Raw genomic sequence first — 14812 nt, 5'->3', positions numbered from 1 at the left:
TTGAGCCAGGGCTACAGCGCCTCACAATTTTCCGATGTAAATCTGTGGTGAAAAATTGAACTGCAGCACGATCCCAAAACCGATCTGAGAATATTGGAATCCATGTGCTTTTTTCCTGCTTACACATTCATGGATCATATCCGATTATATGCTGCATAAGTGTAAAAAGTGGGGTGGGACAATTGATTTTAAGTCAGAAAGTGAGCAGAATATACTAACACTTAACATATGGCTTTGGCGGGTGTGTATTATGATACTAAGCGGGCCAGCAGGTGCTTGAGCCAGGGCTACAGCGCCTCACAATTTTCCAAAATAAATCTGTGGTGAAAAATGGAATTGCAGTGCGCTCATTGGGGCAGATTTTTACGCTGCACAATTATTTTCAGGTTACCTAATCCAGACCCAGGCGACATCAATCCGCTTCAGCTTTTGTGTATATTATTCTGCATCAGGTCAGTTGGCATGTCTGTTCTTCCTATGTGGAGTAGCGTTTACACAATTAATGAAAGAATAAATCCTTTAGTTTAAACGTGATCATGTGAATAGCCTTTTATAGGGGTGTCCGGCGTGCACGCTCCAGTCAGTCACTAGCTCGCCTCTTGATGCCAGGGGAGAGAGGTTCACACGCACAGCTCTTACTGGTCTACGTCTGTTACACTCACCCCACCTAAACTTCACTTCCATCCAAGTCACGGCACCAAATGCAACCGGTCCTACTTGACCCGCTCTGAGCAGAATTTGAACCGGGGTCTCCAGTGTGGGAGGCCGGTGCACTAACAAGGAAAGACCGTAGCCTCTAGCGTCTTCACTAGAGCACCTCTTGAGGGCAGGGGAGTGAGGTTTACACACACAGCTCTAACTGGCCTATGTCTGTTACACGTGTGTTCAGGTGATTAGAACACAGTGCACCTCATGAATAAGAGATGATAGAATAGTTTGTCTTAATGTTATGGGATGTCACTGCACCATAGCTGTGGAATGTGTCAGTTAATAAAAAGCTAACAGCTACATGTGTGTAGAGATGATACAACAGGACTGATGCATGCTTAACTTTCCTCTTTTAGTGCTAGACTCTAGAACTCAAATACCTTTTTGATTAAACCTCACAATGAACACAGAAAAAGGAATATGATGTAAAATATTTTATTTTTGTAAATGATTCTAAATCTGATTCCACAAACTCCAAAACCCACACATTGTATACTTCCAAAAAAAGCTTTGTTTTAACATTGGATACTACTATACAGGACAAAGAAAAAGACAAATACTGTTAAATGTCCGAATATTGTACAAGAAGGGGAAAAAAATATCCAAGAAACAAATTTTATTACAGCCAGTCATTACGAAATTATGTACAATTGATTTATCTGAAAATTGAAAAAATACATCATGCCATGTATATTACAAGCTCAGGACTGTTTAAGAATACCAACAGTTGCAGTCCACTTTAGTTGTGCACATGAAAAACTTCATTTCAAACTGGTCTGCAAAGTGCCACTACCAGGTTTGAATTATTTATTCATTAATTTCAGTGAGTTTGTGACATCATACCATGATTTGTAATTTTCCACAAACCAACACCAAAAGAAAATCTTACTTTATTCTTTAAATGTAAACAAGAAAGAAGCATACTTTACATTTCATTAAATGTCTACGCATCGAGTTTTCTGAATGTGAAAGGCATTGAACTTCATCTCTAAAGTTCTAAACGTGAGTCTATGCTGTGGAGCGTTAAGAACAGCTCGTGCTCGATATGGGGAACTATCAAATGCATTATGGGTGACTTCAAATGGAAATTCACAGCACACACTAATCTGATGAACAGAGTTAAGATGCCACAATCACCTCGGCATGATTGGTGCTCGTTTTGACTGCGAAAATATATAAAAATGGCAAAAAAGCAAAAGTAAGGAAACAGTTCTTCAAGTGGTCAGATAATTTTAGACAATTTTGATTCTACATTCTAAATACAACAAAAATACTCTGAATTCTTTCATTTTTACAGATTCTGTACAACTTTATACAATATACTCTCAAAATGATATCGTGACATCCTTCTTAAATACTTTAAAGTTTAAGGTTTTTTTTGTTTCTTTTTTTGTTTTTGTTGAAAACAAAAGGTCACCCAGACAGCTATGATAAAGTTAAGGTAACATTTGGTCGAGTATTTAAAAATTTTCATTTATAGACGGATATTTACACATCGTATAAAGTAACGTTCTGTCCAATCGGCAGGCTTTCCCAGCAGCTCGACTCTCTGCTTCTCCACATCTTTAAAAAATATCTTCGATCAATAATAAATACAAAAGCCGTCTCTTATTTTACAGAAATCAAAACAAAGGAAAAAATAAACTGACTCATGGAATCAAGTATTTAAACGGTATCTTTCGGTTTTAGTGCAAGTTAATAATTCCCTTAGCTTTATCCCTAAGGAAGTCTTCTCAGTACATTCCTTGTTCAGTGGTGTCTACATTTCTGTAACTATATGTGTATATATTTGTGTATATATATTTCTTTACCCAGAGGACCTGCCTCTTTATATCTAAATAAGGCTGTGGCCAGCACGTTCCAAGCCTAAGCCCACCTGAAAATCTTCGCCTAGCTCGCCATCGTCTCTCGTGCAGGAAAAAATACATTTACATTGTCTTTGCAATTCAGAGTTACCAGTGTGCAGCCTGTTTATATTTTAGGTGAAGGTGCTCAATCATAAACTACATCAACTTGTCCGCCCACTGAACCAAAACAGACCCCTGGAGTCGGTTTAACTTTCTGAAAACCAGGCAGTTATGCCTTTAAAACCCCTTACAGTTCTGCGGTCTAAATCATGCCCTAACATTTTTGATGTTATATATAATCAGAATTGAAGTAATAAAATGTTTTCTGGGCCTAAAAAAATAAAAAGGAATGCATATGCTGATTCATTTTCGCAGATGTCTTTCAATTCATCCATTTCCTGCAGTTAACGGCACCACAGGTACAAGGGATTTTATGCTGATCGTCCTCCAGATCAAACTTGTAGTCGTAACACAACTGGAAAAGAAAAGAAAAGAAAAGAAAAAAACAGGTGACCAGAATGTTAAACGTCAATCTAACTGGGTCAAAGGCCGCATTTTATAGATAGTATGTGGGGAACGGATGCCTTTCAGACTGGTGGGATAAACTAGGTTTACCTCTTCGCCTCTCTGGATTCTGCGGTTGGAAGTGATGATGATTTTGTGATCTCTCTCAAAGGTTACAACCTCAGCGATACAGTTGGGTGCACAGGAGTGGTTGATATACCTGGTGGATAAAACGATTGTTAGAAACACATTTAAACTGGATTAAGCAGGTAAGGGCCGAAACATGCTACACAAGCTATGCAATCTTCTGCAATCATTTTTCTCATTCAGGTCCACTACTGAGCAAGTTAAAAGGGGGGTCTAATGTTATTTCATGCATTCTGACTTATTTAAAAGAGTTTAGTTAAAGAGTTGGAATCTCATGTTAAACAAGGCAAAAATAAAAAAAAGGAGTTTGATGCATGACAGTATTTCTGTGCCAAATACACTCCTTCAGGATTCGAATACGTTTCCAAATTTTTTTTCAAATATGGCCCTTGTATGACTTCATAAAGGGCAGAACTGCTTGTATGGGCACTTCTCCCGGATGAGTGCGTGCGCACACATCAACCAGAGCGAGAGCATGTCCATCAACAAGCTTTGCTCGGGTTTCGGAAGCCGTTGGCAGCGCTGTCATTGTTTCTAGACCACGAAATCAACAATGTCACTAAAGAGGTGTGTTTCTGGTTGTGAGGGAACTATAACCTTGTTCAGCTTCTCAAATAATCCAGCATTAAGGAAACAGTGGATGCTGTTTGTTTATCCAGAGCAGCAACGGAGTTGTGCAAGTCTGTTTGTTTGTTCTCTGTCATGAGTCGAAACCGCAGGCGATGACTGCATCAAACATCTGTGTTTTGTTGGCAATCAGCGCATAAGTGCATATAATATAAACTATACCAACCAAATCAAATAGAATCAAAAGTTATCCAGGGATAAGGCCATGATGTATTGTGACTGTGTGTGTACACTCGTGTCTCTTTAGCTCCACCCACTGCACGCCTGCACAAGCTCGGCTGTTTTCTACAAGAATCGGTACAGGGTATCTGTCTTTTATAAATATAATAAAACTCTTCCAAGATATGAAAGATGCAATACTACTCTATAGGTACTCAAGATTAACATGAGACTGGCAGAAACTGTGTGTGTTATGTACTCTTTAAAGTTGATATTAAAAGCTACATGAATGCTCACACACATGCAAAGGCATGGCCAAGCATTTGTTTCTGCGTTTGCACACTTGTGTAGACTATGTTTCTGGCCATAACGTCTAAAGCTAACAGTGTTGGCATTTTTAGAAATTCAAGTTAATTTTCCACCTTGCAGGTCCTCCTGTAATAGTCGCATCAATTACGTGCTCACTATCGATGCGGAACATGTAGACTCCACGATTCTGCAAAAAATAAACATAAATAAATAAATAAATTGACAAGCACTTGGACAGAATAAGTGCTTGTTCAGCATGTCTTTTAATTGATTATTAAAAATACATTTTATTATAATGCATACCTGTACTTCATACATCTTCTCTTTCCTGTTTGCCACCTCATTGCGAATGATGGTACCAATGTATTCAATAACCATGGTGTATTTTTCAATGTCCCTAGCAGCGTACAGCCCTAAACCCTGGATTAAAATAATGAAAAAAATTAAATTATTACAGGTTGGAGTCATTTTTATACAATTAAGCTAAGGTTTATCTTCAGATTGGAATACAAGCGTACTTCTTTCTATATACTGCATGGTACTAACTGTATACTGCTTACTGTAATTGAAAAATATTAAGTGAAACAATAGGCATTACATGTTTATCATGTTTCACTTATGATTTTTCGAATTCTTTTTAAATAGTAGCATGTTATGCCATTGTACCATGACCTCTTCATGTAGCATGTGAGTGGTGTTCCAATTATACTGGAAATAAAAATATTTTAGCATTTTTAATTTAATTTTGTGTAACTGGCTTTTTAACACTAAATTAAGCCTTGCAGTCTAAAAGAAAAAATGGCAAAAATACCCCGTCCCTCCAAAAAAAAAACAAAAAAAAAAAAAAAGGTCTAGTTAAGTGCATTGTATTATGGGAAACCGCATCTCACAGAATGTACTGTTAAAATAAGGCACATTTTGTCAAATTCAATAAGTTATCTGCTAACATTGGCAAGTGGAGGGATAATTACTGGCACGTGACATTAGCTAAACAGGTGTATTTAATTGAAATAAAGTCCCTCAAACTTGCATACAGATGTATATCTTGAGGTAATTATTCCACAGCCTGTTTCAAGTTAGGAGTTATACAGTATCACACTATTAAGTGTGATACTGTACCCTGCACTAGCACACAGATCTGACAAACCATTCACGCGACCAGAGGTGTCACTCCATGTGCCATAGGCTGATGACCCCTGGTCTTTGCTTACAGAATATTTGCATGCTGTGCAACAGCATATATACACTCTATACTGCAGAAATATTATGAGTAGATATGTTAGCATGCTATTCCAAATATTGAGCCATAATTATGATCTTTCTACCTGTATACGTGAACGAGCCAGGTAGACGTTGGACTTCCACTCAGCCTTCATACGGCGGTACTGAAAGGACTTGGAATGGACAAACTGCTTGCTGTATGGAGCGACACCCATCTCAGCCGGGATCCCAGAGCTCTGCAGGGCCTTAGAGGAGCTACAGCTGGTCAGGGTATGAGGCCTGCATAAGAGAAACAAGCATATGTGCTTTAATTTTTCATAATTTTTCAATAACTGTATTGCATACTTCCGCTGAAGCGGACCAAACGCTCTACTACAAATACTCTGTCTTTTCTAGTCCTATAATGAATCTACAATGCCACAGCAAAACAAATGAAAATTTGTCTGAGCAGTCTGATTTAATTGTGATGAGAAAAAGATTGCCATGAAATTACACAAAGACAATAAAATAGGCAACATGTGTACCCAAACACACAACATGAACAATGTATGATTCACAAACAAATGATTGTATGGTTTTCAAGTCTTTTTGACTGATACATTAAACATAACCTGACTCATAACCAGAGTTATCGGATTGGTTTGAATCACTGAATCAGTTGGAGCTGTTCTTGACTTCACTGCACTTAGTCTTTCTCTTTTCATATTAAAATGAATGCACAATGAATAAATCACCAACATTAACAGCAAACTGAGCTTAAACTGGGACATGAATGGATGTTCAACTCACAGACCACAGGGAAAGCAGGAAATCCAATACAAACATGGACGAAAAAAAGGTTAAATTATACAGAATACCTTAACACGAACCTCTTGACATGTGTGCAAGCTTTAGGTTCAGAGCGGGCACATCCAGAGGGGTTGATGGCCAAGGGCAACTGCATCAGTGGGTTACGGCCATAACGGAATGTGTATTGCTCACATGCCTCCACTCCAGGAAGCTAAAAAAAAAAAACAGAAAAAAAAAGATTGAATGTTATGACACCAGGAGCGTTTACAAACACATTTTTTGTTTCAGCAAATGGAATTTCATGGCATCAAATAAGACATCCAAACAAATAAACTTTTTTGCACAATGGTATTTCTTTATGCTTTGGTGTTTTGTTGCAAAGATTTAGAGAGTCTGCCAAGCCAACAAAAGTTGAAAAATAGACATCCATTCACCAATGAGAATGTCCATGTGCGTTTAGAAATGTGCGTTCCATACCCACAGCATTCCCATCACTCAAACTCAACATCAGAGCATTATTTACGTGATAAGTTCTTATAAGCAAGATTTTCACTTACAGATTCCACAATCCTGGTAACAGCAGATACAGTCAGTCCAAATAGGTCCTCTCCCTTCAGGTAAACAGGGAAGAGCTTCAGAGATCCAGTCTCGCTCCTTCTCTCCGCCACAGGCTCCAGGACCTTATCCCACACACCTGCACCAAAACAGGAGGAAATTATTATATAATTACCACCCCCAAGTGTTTAGATGTGATTCTATCATCTGATCTACGTAAAAAAAAAAAAGATGTTTATCCATATTGGTACAGATATCAGGTTGAAAGCACAATCCAAACTATTGCTTACCTTTTGGTGAGGCTCCAGTAAGAACCATGTCATCATAACCCTGCTCCACCACACGGATGATAAACTCAGGGTCATTGTCTTTCTCATCGATGGAACACACGTAGTGGCAACGACGGTTGCCATGACGCATGCTCCAGTAGATCCGGCTGGCCTCGTAGCCCACAGGAAAGATGGCAGACATCGAGTGGAAAGGCTGCATCTGGTGAGGAAGCAGCTGACCAACAGAGTGGAACACCAAGCTGCCCACACGGAAGGTGTGTTCTCGCTCACCCCTCTGTATGAGGCTGGCGATCTGCCGTGCCTCATCCCTCTGCACATAGACCCTACGGAACACGGCAAAGCAGCGAAGTTCATGCTCGGTTCCTGCCAGCCCACCTACTATTGAGCCGGTTCCCCTGGGTCTGTGCAGGTGGCACAGCATAGTCTTATCTTTGAAGAATGTGCACTGCGCTTTAAGGGCACAAGTAAAATGGTATGCATTAGTGCAACGCAAGCGGTGGCAGCCACTCGTGGCACCGATTTGCTGACAGTATGTACAGCGCACCGATAGGCCTCTCCTCAGGGCCAGCTCTACGTTAATGAGAGCTCCAGCCTGGGTCTCATAGACTTCAGTAGACCACAGGGCACAGTTGAGGTGCACCCATAAATCCAGATCAAGGTTCAGCAGACGGGCCGGCCCGTCAGTGAGCCCGTCACCTTCTTGGTGGCAGAAGCAGCAGCGGCGCAAGTCTTTGGGCATGGGCTCAGGCCTAAGAGACATCCCCAGTTTCTTCAGTAGTTCATCAACCTCTTCCTCCCCCGGCAGGTGGTAGTTACCCTTAGGTACCACAATTTGAACACTCCACTTTCTCCAACGTAAAGCCTTCCAGCGCTTCCCGAATGAACCCCGAGGGTCATCCACACCGTTGTGTACCGCTCGTGGCCGAGGCTTAAGCTTCACTGTGACCTTTAGAGCATCAGACTTGCAATCTCCTCTGAGTGTCTCAGAAGTGATGGAGGGGAAGCACATTATCGGAGTTGGGGGTGGAGACTGCTTAGGCTGCAGCTGAGCCAAACAGTGCACGTCAAGATCAGATATATTGTTACTGTATTGATGAAACACCTTCGTGGGATTATGCTTATCCTCAGAGTCAGGTGGTGGAAGCAAGTTTGGCTGTGAGAGCAGGAGAAAGCAAAGACACTCTTTAACTTTGAACAAAAGGAATTTTGAGTTTGCATTATTTGGGCAATAAGCAAATAGCGCCAGCAGTAGTTTTAGTTATATTTAAAATGCTCATAAGACTACTTCACAGTAAATCTTGATTCAAGAGTTATAATTGATGGCCATCATTAAAAGGGACACTCCATGAGTAGGTAACATAACTTTCTAAATTCACTTAAATTTTGATTTATTGTGGTTTATACTTACTTTACCATCTACCAATTTGGTTTGAATGGAGGCTGAATAGAGAACAAAGCAGTTATGACTGCAGAAGACAAGGCTCCCCTCAGATCCTCCATGGCCCTGTAGAAAGAACATCTGTAAGATCAGGGTCACCCTAGGCAGGAAACAGGGCATGCCATTTTCCATCTAATGCTACAAATTATCATTAGATCGAAGTGCCTCACTGGCAAGAGATCAAAGCTTCCATATGTTGCAAACCCCTGATGCTGATGACATAGGAAATTAGATTTGCATACTATAAAAAAAAAAGGAGGGGGTAAGGGCGGGAGACATCAAAGGTGTCCCATGATTTAAATGACCTGAAATGGGCTTAACTGTTTTTGAACTTGGGCATCTTACACCCTTTAATAAAACGTGCCTCAGTACACACGTTCCCTTGGGTAATGTCAGTTAACTCAGTGACTGTAGTGGGGTAGATTTTCGCTTCCCATCAGGGGCTGGATTAGCATAATTGGAGTGCTATTCTGTGCCTCCTTGAGGGGCTTTGAGGGGGTTCGCACATTTTCAAGTGCTTTATGGCTTCAGCCTTCTTCCGTGCTGTGTCAGAGGATGTAGTCTAGACCCACACCAACTGGTTGAACAAACACTTTTACAGCCCTTAGGGGTTGATATGAGGTCTACTGACACAAGGCTTCCAGGAGACAGTAAAATACATATCTTATAAATGACAGTCATCTGGGAAAGGTAATTTGGGAGTTTCAATCACATTTGTGTTGCATACCCGTTTATTGATTGGCAGGTCTTTGGTGGACTTCCGAACCCCATTTCCAAGAACCACCACCCTGCAGTGGGAGCACCACTGTGGTTTAAGCCCTGGACTGCTTCCACCCATCTGATAGTCTGGTCTGACCACCACTGAACCTGTAATATAAGAAACATATAAATGAAACCTACAAATCATGCAGTTGCAGGAGAACATCTGACAAATTACATTGACCAAGCTTGTATGTTTTGATTTTTTTTTGTTGTTGTTCGAATTAGTTTAAATATATATTCAACTTGCAATAAGGTAAACAAAGATGTTTAGTTGTTAACCATCACAGCTTTTTTAACTCAAACTGAAAAACGTGCAATATGTGTGTGAAGTACATTTAACACACATACTGCTTAAATGTTTATCTAAGCGCAAACATTATGTTTCAAGTACATCTGAAAGAAAAAATTTGGCAAGTTTTGTTAGTGATGCATGTAGTCATGAAAATGCTAAGACCCCAAACTGAACATAAGGGTTACGCACAATAATCACAATTAATTGTATTTATAGTTCATTTCTGCCATTCAAATATGAAAATATATTTTAAATCCAGGGTTCCCACACCTTGGTTAACTTAAAATTCAAGGACCTTTCAAGGACTTTCCAGGTCCAATACCCTCAAATTCAAGAATTTAATGTTGGGACACATTTCAAGTGAGAGCAAGGTTACATCATGTTACCTTGTACCTTGTGACCATTGTTACAGTTTTCATCTGCACCAACAAAGCCTACCCACACAATTATAGCTGTGTCAAACACAACTATGTAGAAAAAAGCATTTTTTGCATTTATTTTTGGCCATTTAAGAGAAATCTGATATTGTATTTGTCGTATTTCTGTTTTGCATAAAACTGAAGAATATTCGGTACATCCTATACTGTATTCTAAAATAAAATTTCAATTTTTATTGAAAAGAGCTTAGGCTCATGTAGCCATAAGTTTTAAGATACATGAATATGCTTTTAAGTTTTACTTAACTTTTTTTTTACTAAGTTTTGGTTTACATTATCTTAACAAGCAAAGCAATTCAACATTACATTAAATAAAATATTTGGGCAACAGATTATCACAAATGTTTTATGTTTATTGAACACAATATAGTCATTAACTGATTATTTGGGTTCAGTGTAAGCACTGAAAACGATGAGGTACCATCGCAGTAGTTTTGTGGGCACGTGAACGTCATGGCAACGTACAACACAAAGTACCTCACACGGGTAAATGGATTTAACTAACGTTAATCAAGCGAGCTAGTATGCATAGGCCACGAAGTGATGGCGAAATAACACATTAGCGGACCAGAGGGAATAATATGGAATTTTTCCCAGAAAACTTACAATAAATAAAACTTTACAAAAATAAATTCAAGCATGTGGCAAGCAGTCGAGGCAGAGAGACCGTGAAAGAACAGCACATGGCCGGCAGCTGCGCACCGCTCAGGTCTCGTTTCTCACGGAGGAGCTTGGATACATAAAAGGAGGAGAAACGACAGTGAAGGACAAGAGAGGACCAGGCCTGGATTTTATATTGTGTTGTGGTGAACAGCAGCCATGATGGCACCAGAGGTGCCCACTTCACAACAGGAGTTCCTCTGTCCCACTTTGATTAAGAAGACAGAAGGATGTGATGCGACCCTCAACGCTAACTAAAAAGACTATGGTAATCAGGACTGCCAGAATGAGGATATCAACGTCCCATTGATCATGGGCTAATCTCATCACCAGTTGCCCATTGTTCAACTCTGCCCTCCATGTCGGAGACCAAGGTGTTAACGACCATGGACTGCCGAGGGCCACCAAACTGGTTCTGGCTTGATCACAGCAAGAACAAAGAAATGCTCCAAGAGAAAGACAATCTCTATACACACATTGGCTTGAAACCACAAAAATGGACAGGAAACTGCACACAGAGTGATTACACAAAGCCAATGTAATCTCACCCACTGACACGGAAATGGACATCTGGATGATACCTCAACCAATGTACATCAAGTTTGGGCTCTACGAGTTCAGAACACTGCCACAAGGACTTTGAGAAAGGTTTGGAAAGGAAATAAAGTATTTCCAAAGTTCTAAAGACACTGTTTAATTTAGCTGTTTATTTTGGGACAATGCAGCAAGCCCCATAACTGCTCCTGCTGAGGACTTCGCTCCAGAAATCAATGCTTGACCTGCTTGACTCTTGCCATTTTAACCTTCAGTCTACAAAGGATCCTGTGGATCGACTACCACCTGACCTACAGTTCTCTGGATTACACAGGGATCAGCAATAAACCCGCAGCACTCGGTGCAGCTCTGCAACTGTTGGAAAGCGGTCCAGTCTACTCCCACTGCGAGCGTAAAGATACCAGGGGAAGACGTACCCGATCACCGAACTGATCACCCGACCACGTGGAACGTAAATATAAATTTACCAAACCTCTTCCAAAGGCCTTGGCATTAGGTTGTTGCTATATGAGATTGCCATTTATGTAGAGATAGGGTCAGCATATACAAATAGATACATTAGACACGTTATCTGTATTCATAGTAAATGCATATTTACCATTTCATACCATCATCCAGAAAGACCACAATTGACTCCCCCCAAAGACTGATAATTACCCATTCATTGCTTCGTCCAACCTGTTTCTCATCTACTTGCCATTTACTTTGTTAACATCCATTTGTGTAGTAGTTTTGTAGGATTTGAGGGTAAACCGAGACCATTTTTACATATAAACGGCATCAAATAATTCAAAAGGGATGATAGCCGGACTAATAATCAAACACCCTTTAAATGCATAATTCTATTTCATGTCTACAACCAATATACGTGACCATTTAGGCTTAGATCACTCACAATTCCTGTAATTGTTATAACTATGAAAATGTGCATTGCTTGGTATCAGTATGATTGTATGTTCATATTTCAGAAGATGGCTTGATTGAAATCTGTGTAGAATGTATCGTGTTCTTACAATAAGAAATCATGTATAACTGTACTCTGCTTAGAGCAGGAAGTTAGGAGGCCACAGATAACAGGTCATTTATGGTGAGGGGTGGGGAAGCAGTCACCTCTGAACCAAAGATGATACCTAATTGGTCAGAACCCATCCAGGAGGATGGGCAGACATTTGAGTTTAAAATCTCAGAACACGAACAAAGAATTAGACAAAGATGAAGACACAGACATAAGATGGGTTAACAATTTCATTCAAGCCATCTAAATACTCGTGTCTCACTTTACTTTCTTTTACTTAGTTTCTTTTCTTTCCGTTGAGTCTCGTGTTCCAAGTTAAGTTTTGCCGCAAAGTTTCGACCAACGATTCTACAGCAAAGCCTGCTTCAAATTTAAACCTCATCCATAAGACCTTCCATCCATCCACCAACACGCCACGTGATTGGCTTCCTAATGAGAAGGAGGGAATCCCCATTCAAAGAAGATACAAGACAAACGCAAGTAACCTCCATATTCTAACTGAACTGGTGCATCGATATGAAATGTAATAACCCTACCAACGAAACAATTGGAGGGTTAAATTAATAATTGATGGTTCATTCAGGTCATGTGTTATAAATGCATATATTGCTAGAAACTTGGGATTTCATCCTTTCATCCATTCGTTCCTCACTCTCCTTCTTTCTGCAACTGGTGTGAATGTGTGTGTGTTTGTGTTAGATATTAGTTTTACGTGTTAGATAAAGTTTTGTTTGTATTTAAAGATAAGTGTTCTTGTGTTATGTGCTTACGAATTTAATGTCTTAAACAAGAGAGTTGATAGTTATGAAAAGTGACTCTTTCAAAATTCCCTATGAATTAATTAATAATTTCCTTTGAGCTAAATAGTCCTGTTTCCCTTATACACGTCTTACAGTTTGTAGTTTCTGTTTGATTATTGATTCAATTTTCTTAGTAGTCTAGTCATTATTTCTTAGTAGTTTAGTCATTTTCCTAAGAAGTATTTAGTGAGTGTGATATTTTGCTCTTGTATATCTTTTTGTGAATAAATACATTTTATTGTAAACTGTGTCATTCTTGTTTTGAATCAGAGGCTCTACAAGCTCACCAGAACCTCACTAAATCCTTCAGAATGGTCAGATGAAGAACTTCCTATAATTTATATAATTATAATTCAGTCAACAATCTTCCATGACTGTTCTTTATTGTCAAGGTGAAATTCCTTGGCTGGTGCCCCGTAATATAGGAAGGAATCATCTGACGCTCTCACACTCACCTTAGGTGACATGTGACTAAAAACTCAATATTAATACCAAATATTAATATTAATAATTTAATACCATAAATCACTACAGTGTTTTGTTTATGTTTTATTATTAGTTGTCCGTTAGGAGGCTGACGTTTTTACTTTCATTTTGGTGTTTATTTCTTTAATAGTGTTAAACATTTGCCGGTTCCCGCCTCCTTCGTCCCACGACAACAAACTTTTTACAAAGCACTTTCAAGAACCTTTATCTATGTATGTTTATTTTCAAAAACTTTCCAGGGCCTTGACATTTTTTTTCTGATTCACAAACTTTCAAGGATTTCAAGGACCCGTGATAACCCTGTAAATCACAACAGAGCAAATGTATTTGAAACTAAATAAATTAAGCACTTCAAGCAACCACCTTCAAAAAAGTCTATGTTGGTTTTGTGTTCTGATTTAAAAATACATATGAACATTATTTTGAAAATGGCCAACAAACCCAACATATAGTACCTCACAATTGGGGGTCTGTCACTAAACCATTTGAGAGAAACATTAAGTACTTTAAGTTTCTGCAAAATGCAGCCACGAGATATTGACAGCCAAAATCAATAACCACATTTGTTTGCACCTAGAAGTCTGTTGATGTGGGTGAAATGAGTGCCGGTCTTGTTTCACATTTACTTACCCTCACTGAATGCGTGGTGTGATAGTGGGGCACCTGGTGGTCTGAGGAGCCTCATTCCAGGTTGTTGGTGGAACAGAGCAGTTTGAGGGGGGATCCTAAGTCCACTAAACATGTCTATTGAGCTGCGATGCTCTGGGCCTGGAGAGCGAATCACCTCATAGTTCCCGGGTATGGACACACAAAGCATGTTCGCCAGTGCTGACACCACTCCTTGAATGTTCTGTGACAAAAGCAGACACATGGTCAGAGAGGAGATGTAATCATTCTTGCTTTGAATAAGTCATTATTGATATAGAAGGGATGATATTAACTGCAGGCACTCACCTGTGTTGCCACTGGGTTCAGAGTAACAGATACAGACACAAGGTCAGTTCTTAAGCATGTAGAGAGCTGTCCAAATTGTGAAGCAAAGAAATTGTTTGGTGGCTCTGTCTTGACTTCCCACTGCCTGGCTTCAGAACCTATAGGCAAAACAGCAAGGTTTTGTTAGTTGACAGTATCCAAGCTCTGCTCCAAAACCTTATGCTGCCTTGTTGCATACTACCTACATAGGCAGCTACCTTCTATGTCAGGCTACACAA

The 14812-nt window shown here is 39.6% G+C and overlaps 1 protein-coding gene across 5 annotated transcripts in view; it reads right to left on the bottom strand.

Moving 5' to 3' along the window:
• Window positions 1-1127: 1127 nt before the first annotated feature.
• kmt2ca (lysine (K)-specific methyltransferase 2Ca) overlaps window positions 1128-14812 on the bottom strand; it is a 184712-nt gene continuing 171027 nt past the window's right edge. For 2 of the 5 annotated variants that reach the window (XM_079806795.1, XM_079806797.1), the window contains 12 exons: window positions 14556-14692; window positions 14232-14451; window positions 9322-9461; window positions 8565-8660; window positions 7157-8309; window positions 6869-7005; window positions 6380-6522; window positions 5627-5801; window positions 4605-4721; window positions 4415-4488; window positions 3171-3279; window positions 1128-3030 (listed from right to left, as the gene is read on the bottom strand). In XM_079806795.1, coding sequence (XP_079662921.1) covers window positions 2938-3030; window positions 3171-3279; window positions 4415-4488; window positions 4605-4721; window positions 5627-5801; window positions 6380-6522; window positions 6869-7005; window positions 7157-8309; window positions 8565-8660; window positions 9322-9461; window positions 14232-14451; window positions 14556-14692 — 2594 coding nt within the window. In that variant the 3' untranslated portion in view covers window positions 1128-2937. The remainder of the gene's footprint in view (window positions 3031-3170; window positions 3280-4414; window positions 4489-4604; window positions 4722-5626; window positions 5802-6379; window positions 6523-6868; window positions 7006-7156; window positions 8310-8564; window positions 8661-9321; window positions 9462-14231; window positions 14452-14555; window positions 14693-14812) is intronic. The other 3 variants (XM_079806796.1, XR_013815734.1, XR_013815735.1) reach the window with 3 other exon arrangements.

This window comes from Gobio gobio (genome assembly GCF_949357685.1).
Source record: "Gobio gobio genome assembly, chromosome: 23".
NCBI classification, from domain to species: domain Eukaryota; kingdom Metazoa; phylum Chordata; class Actinopteri; order Cypriniformes; family Gobionidae; genus Gobio; species Gobio gobio.
Note: the sequence above shows the minus strand (reverse complement) of the source record. Positions and strands in the feature narration are given on the sequence as shown.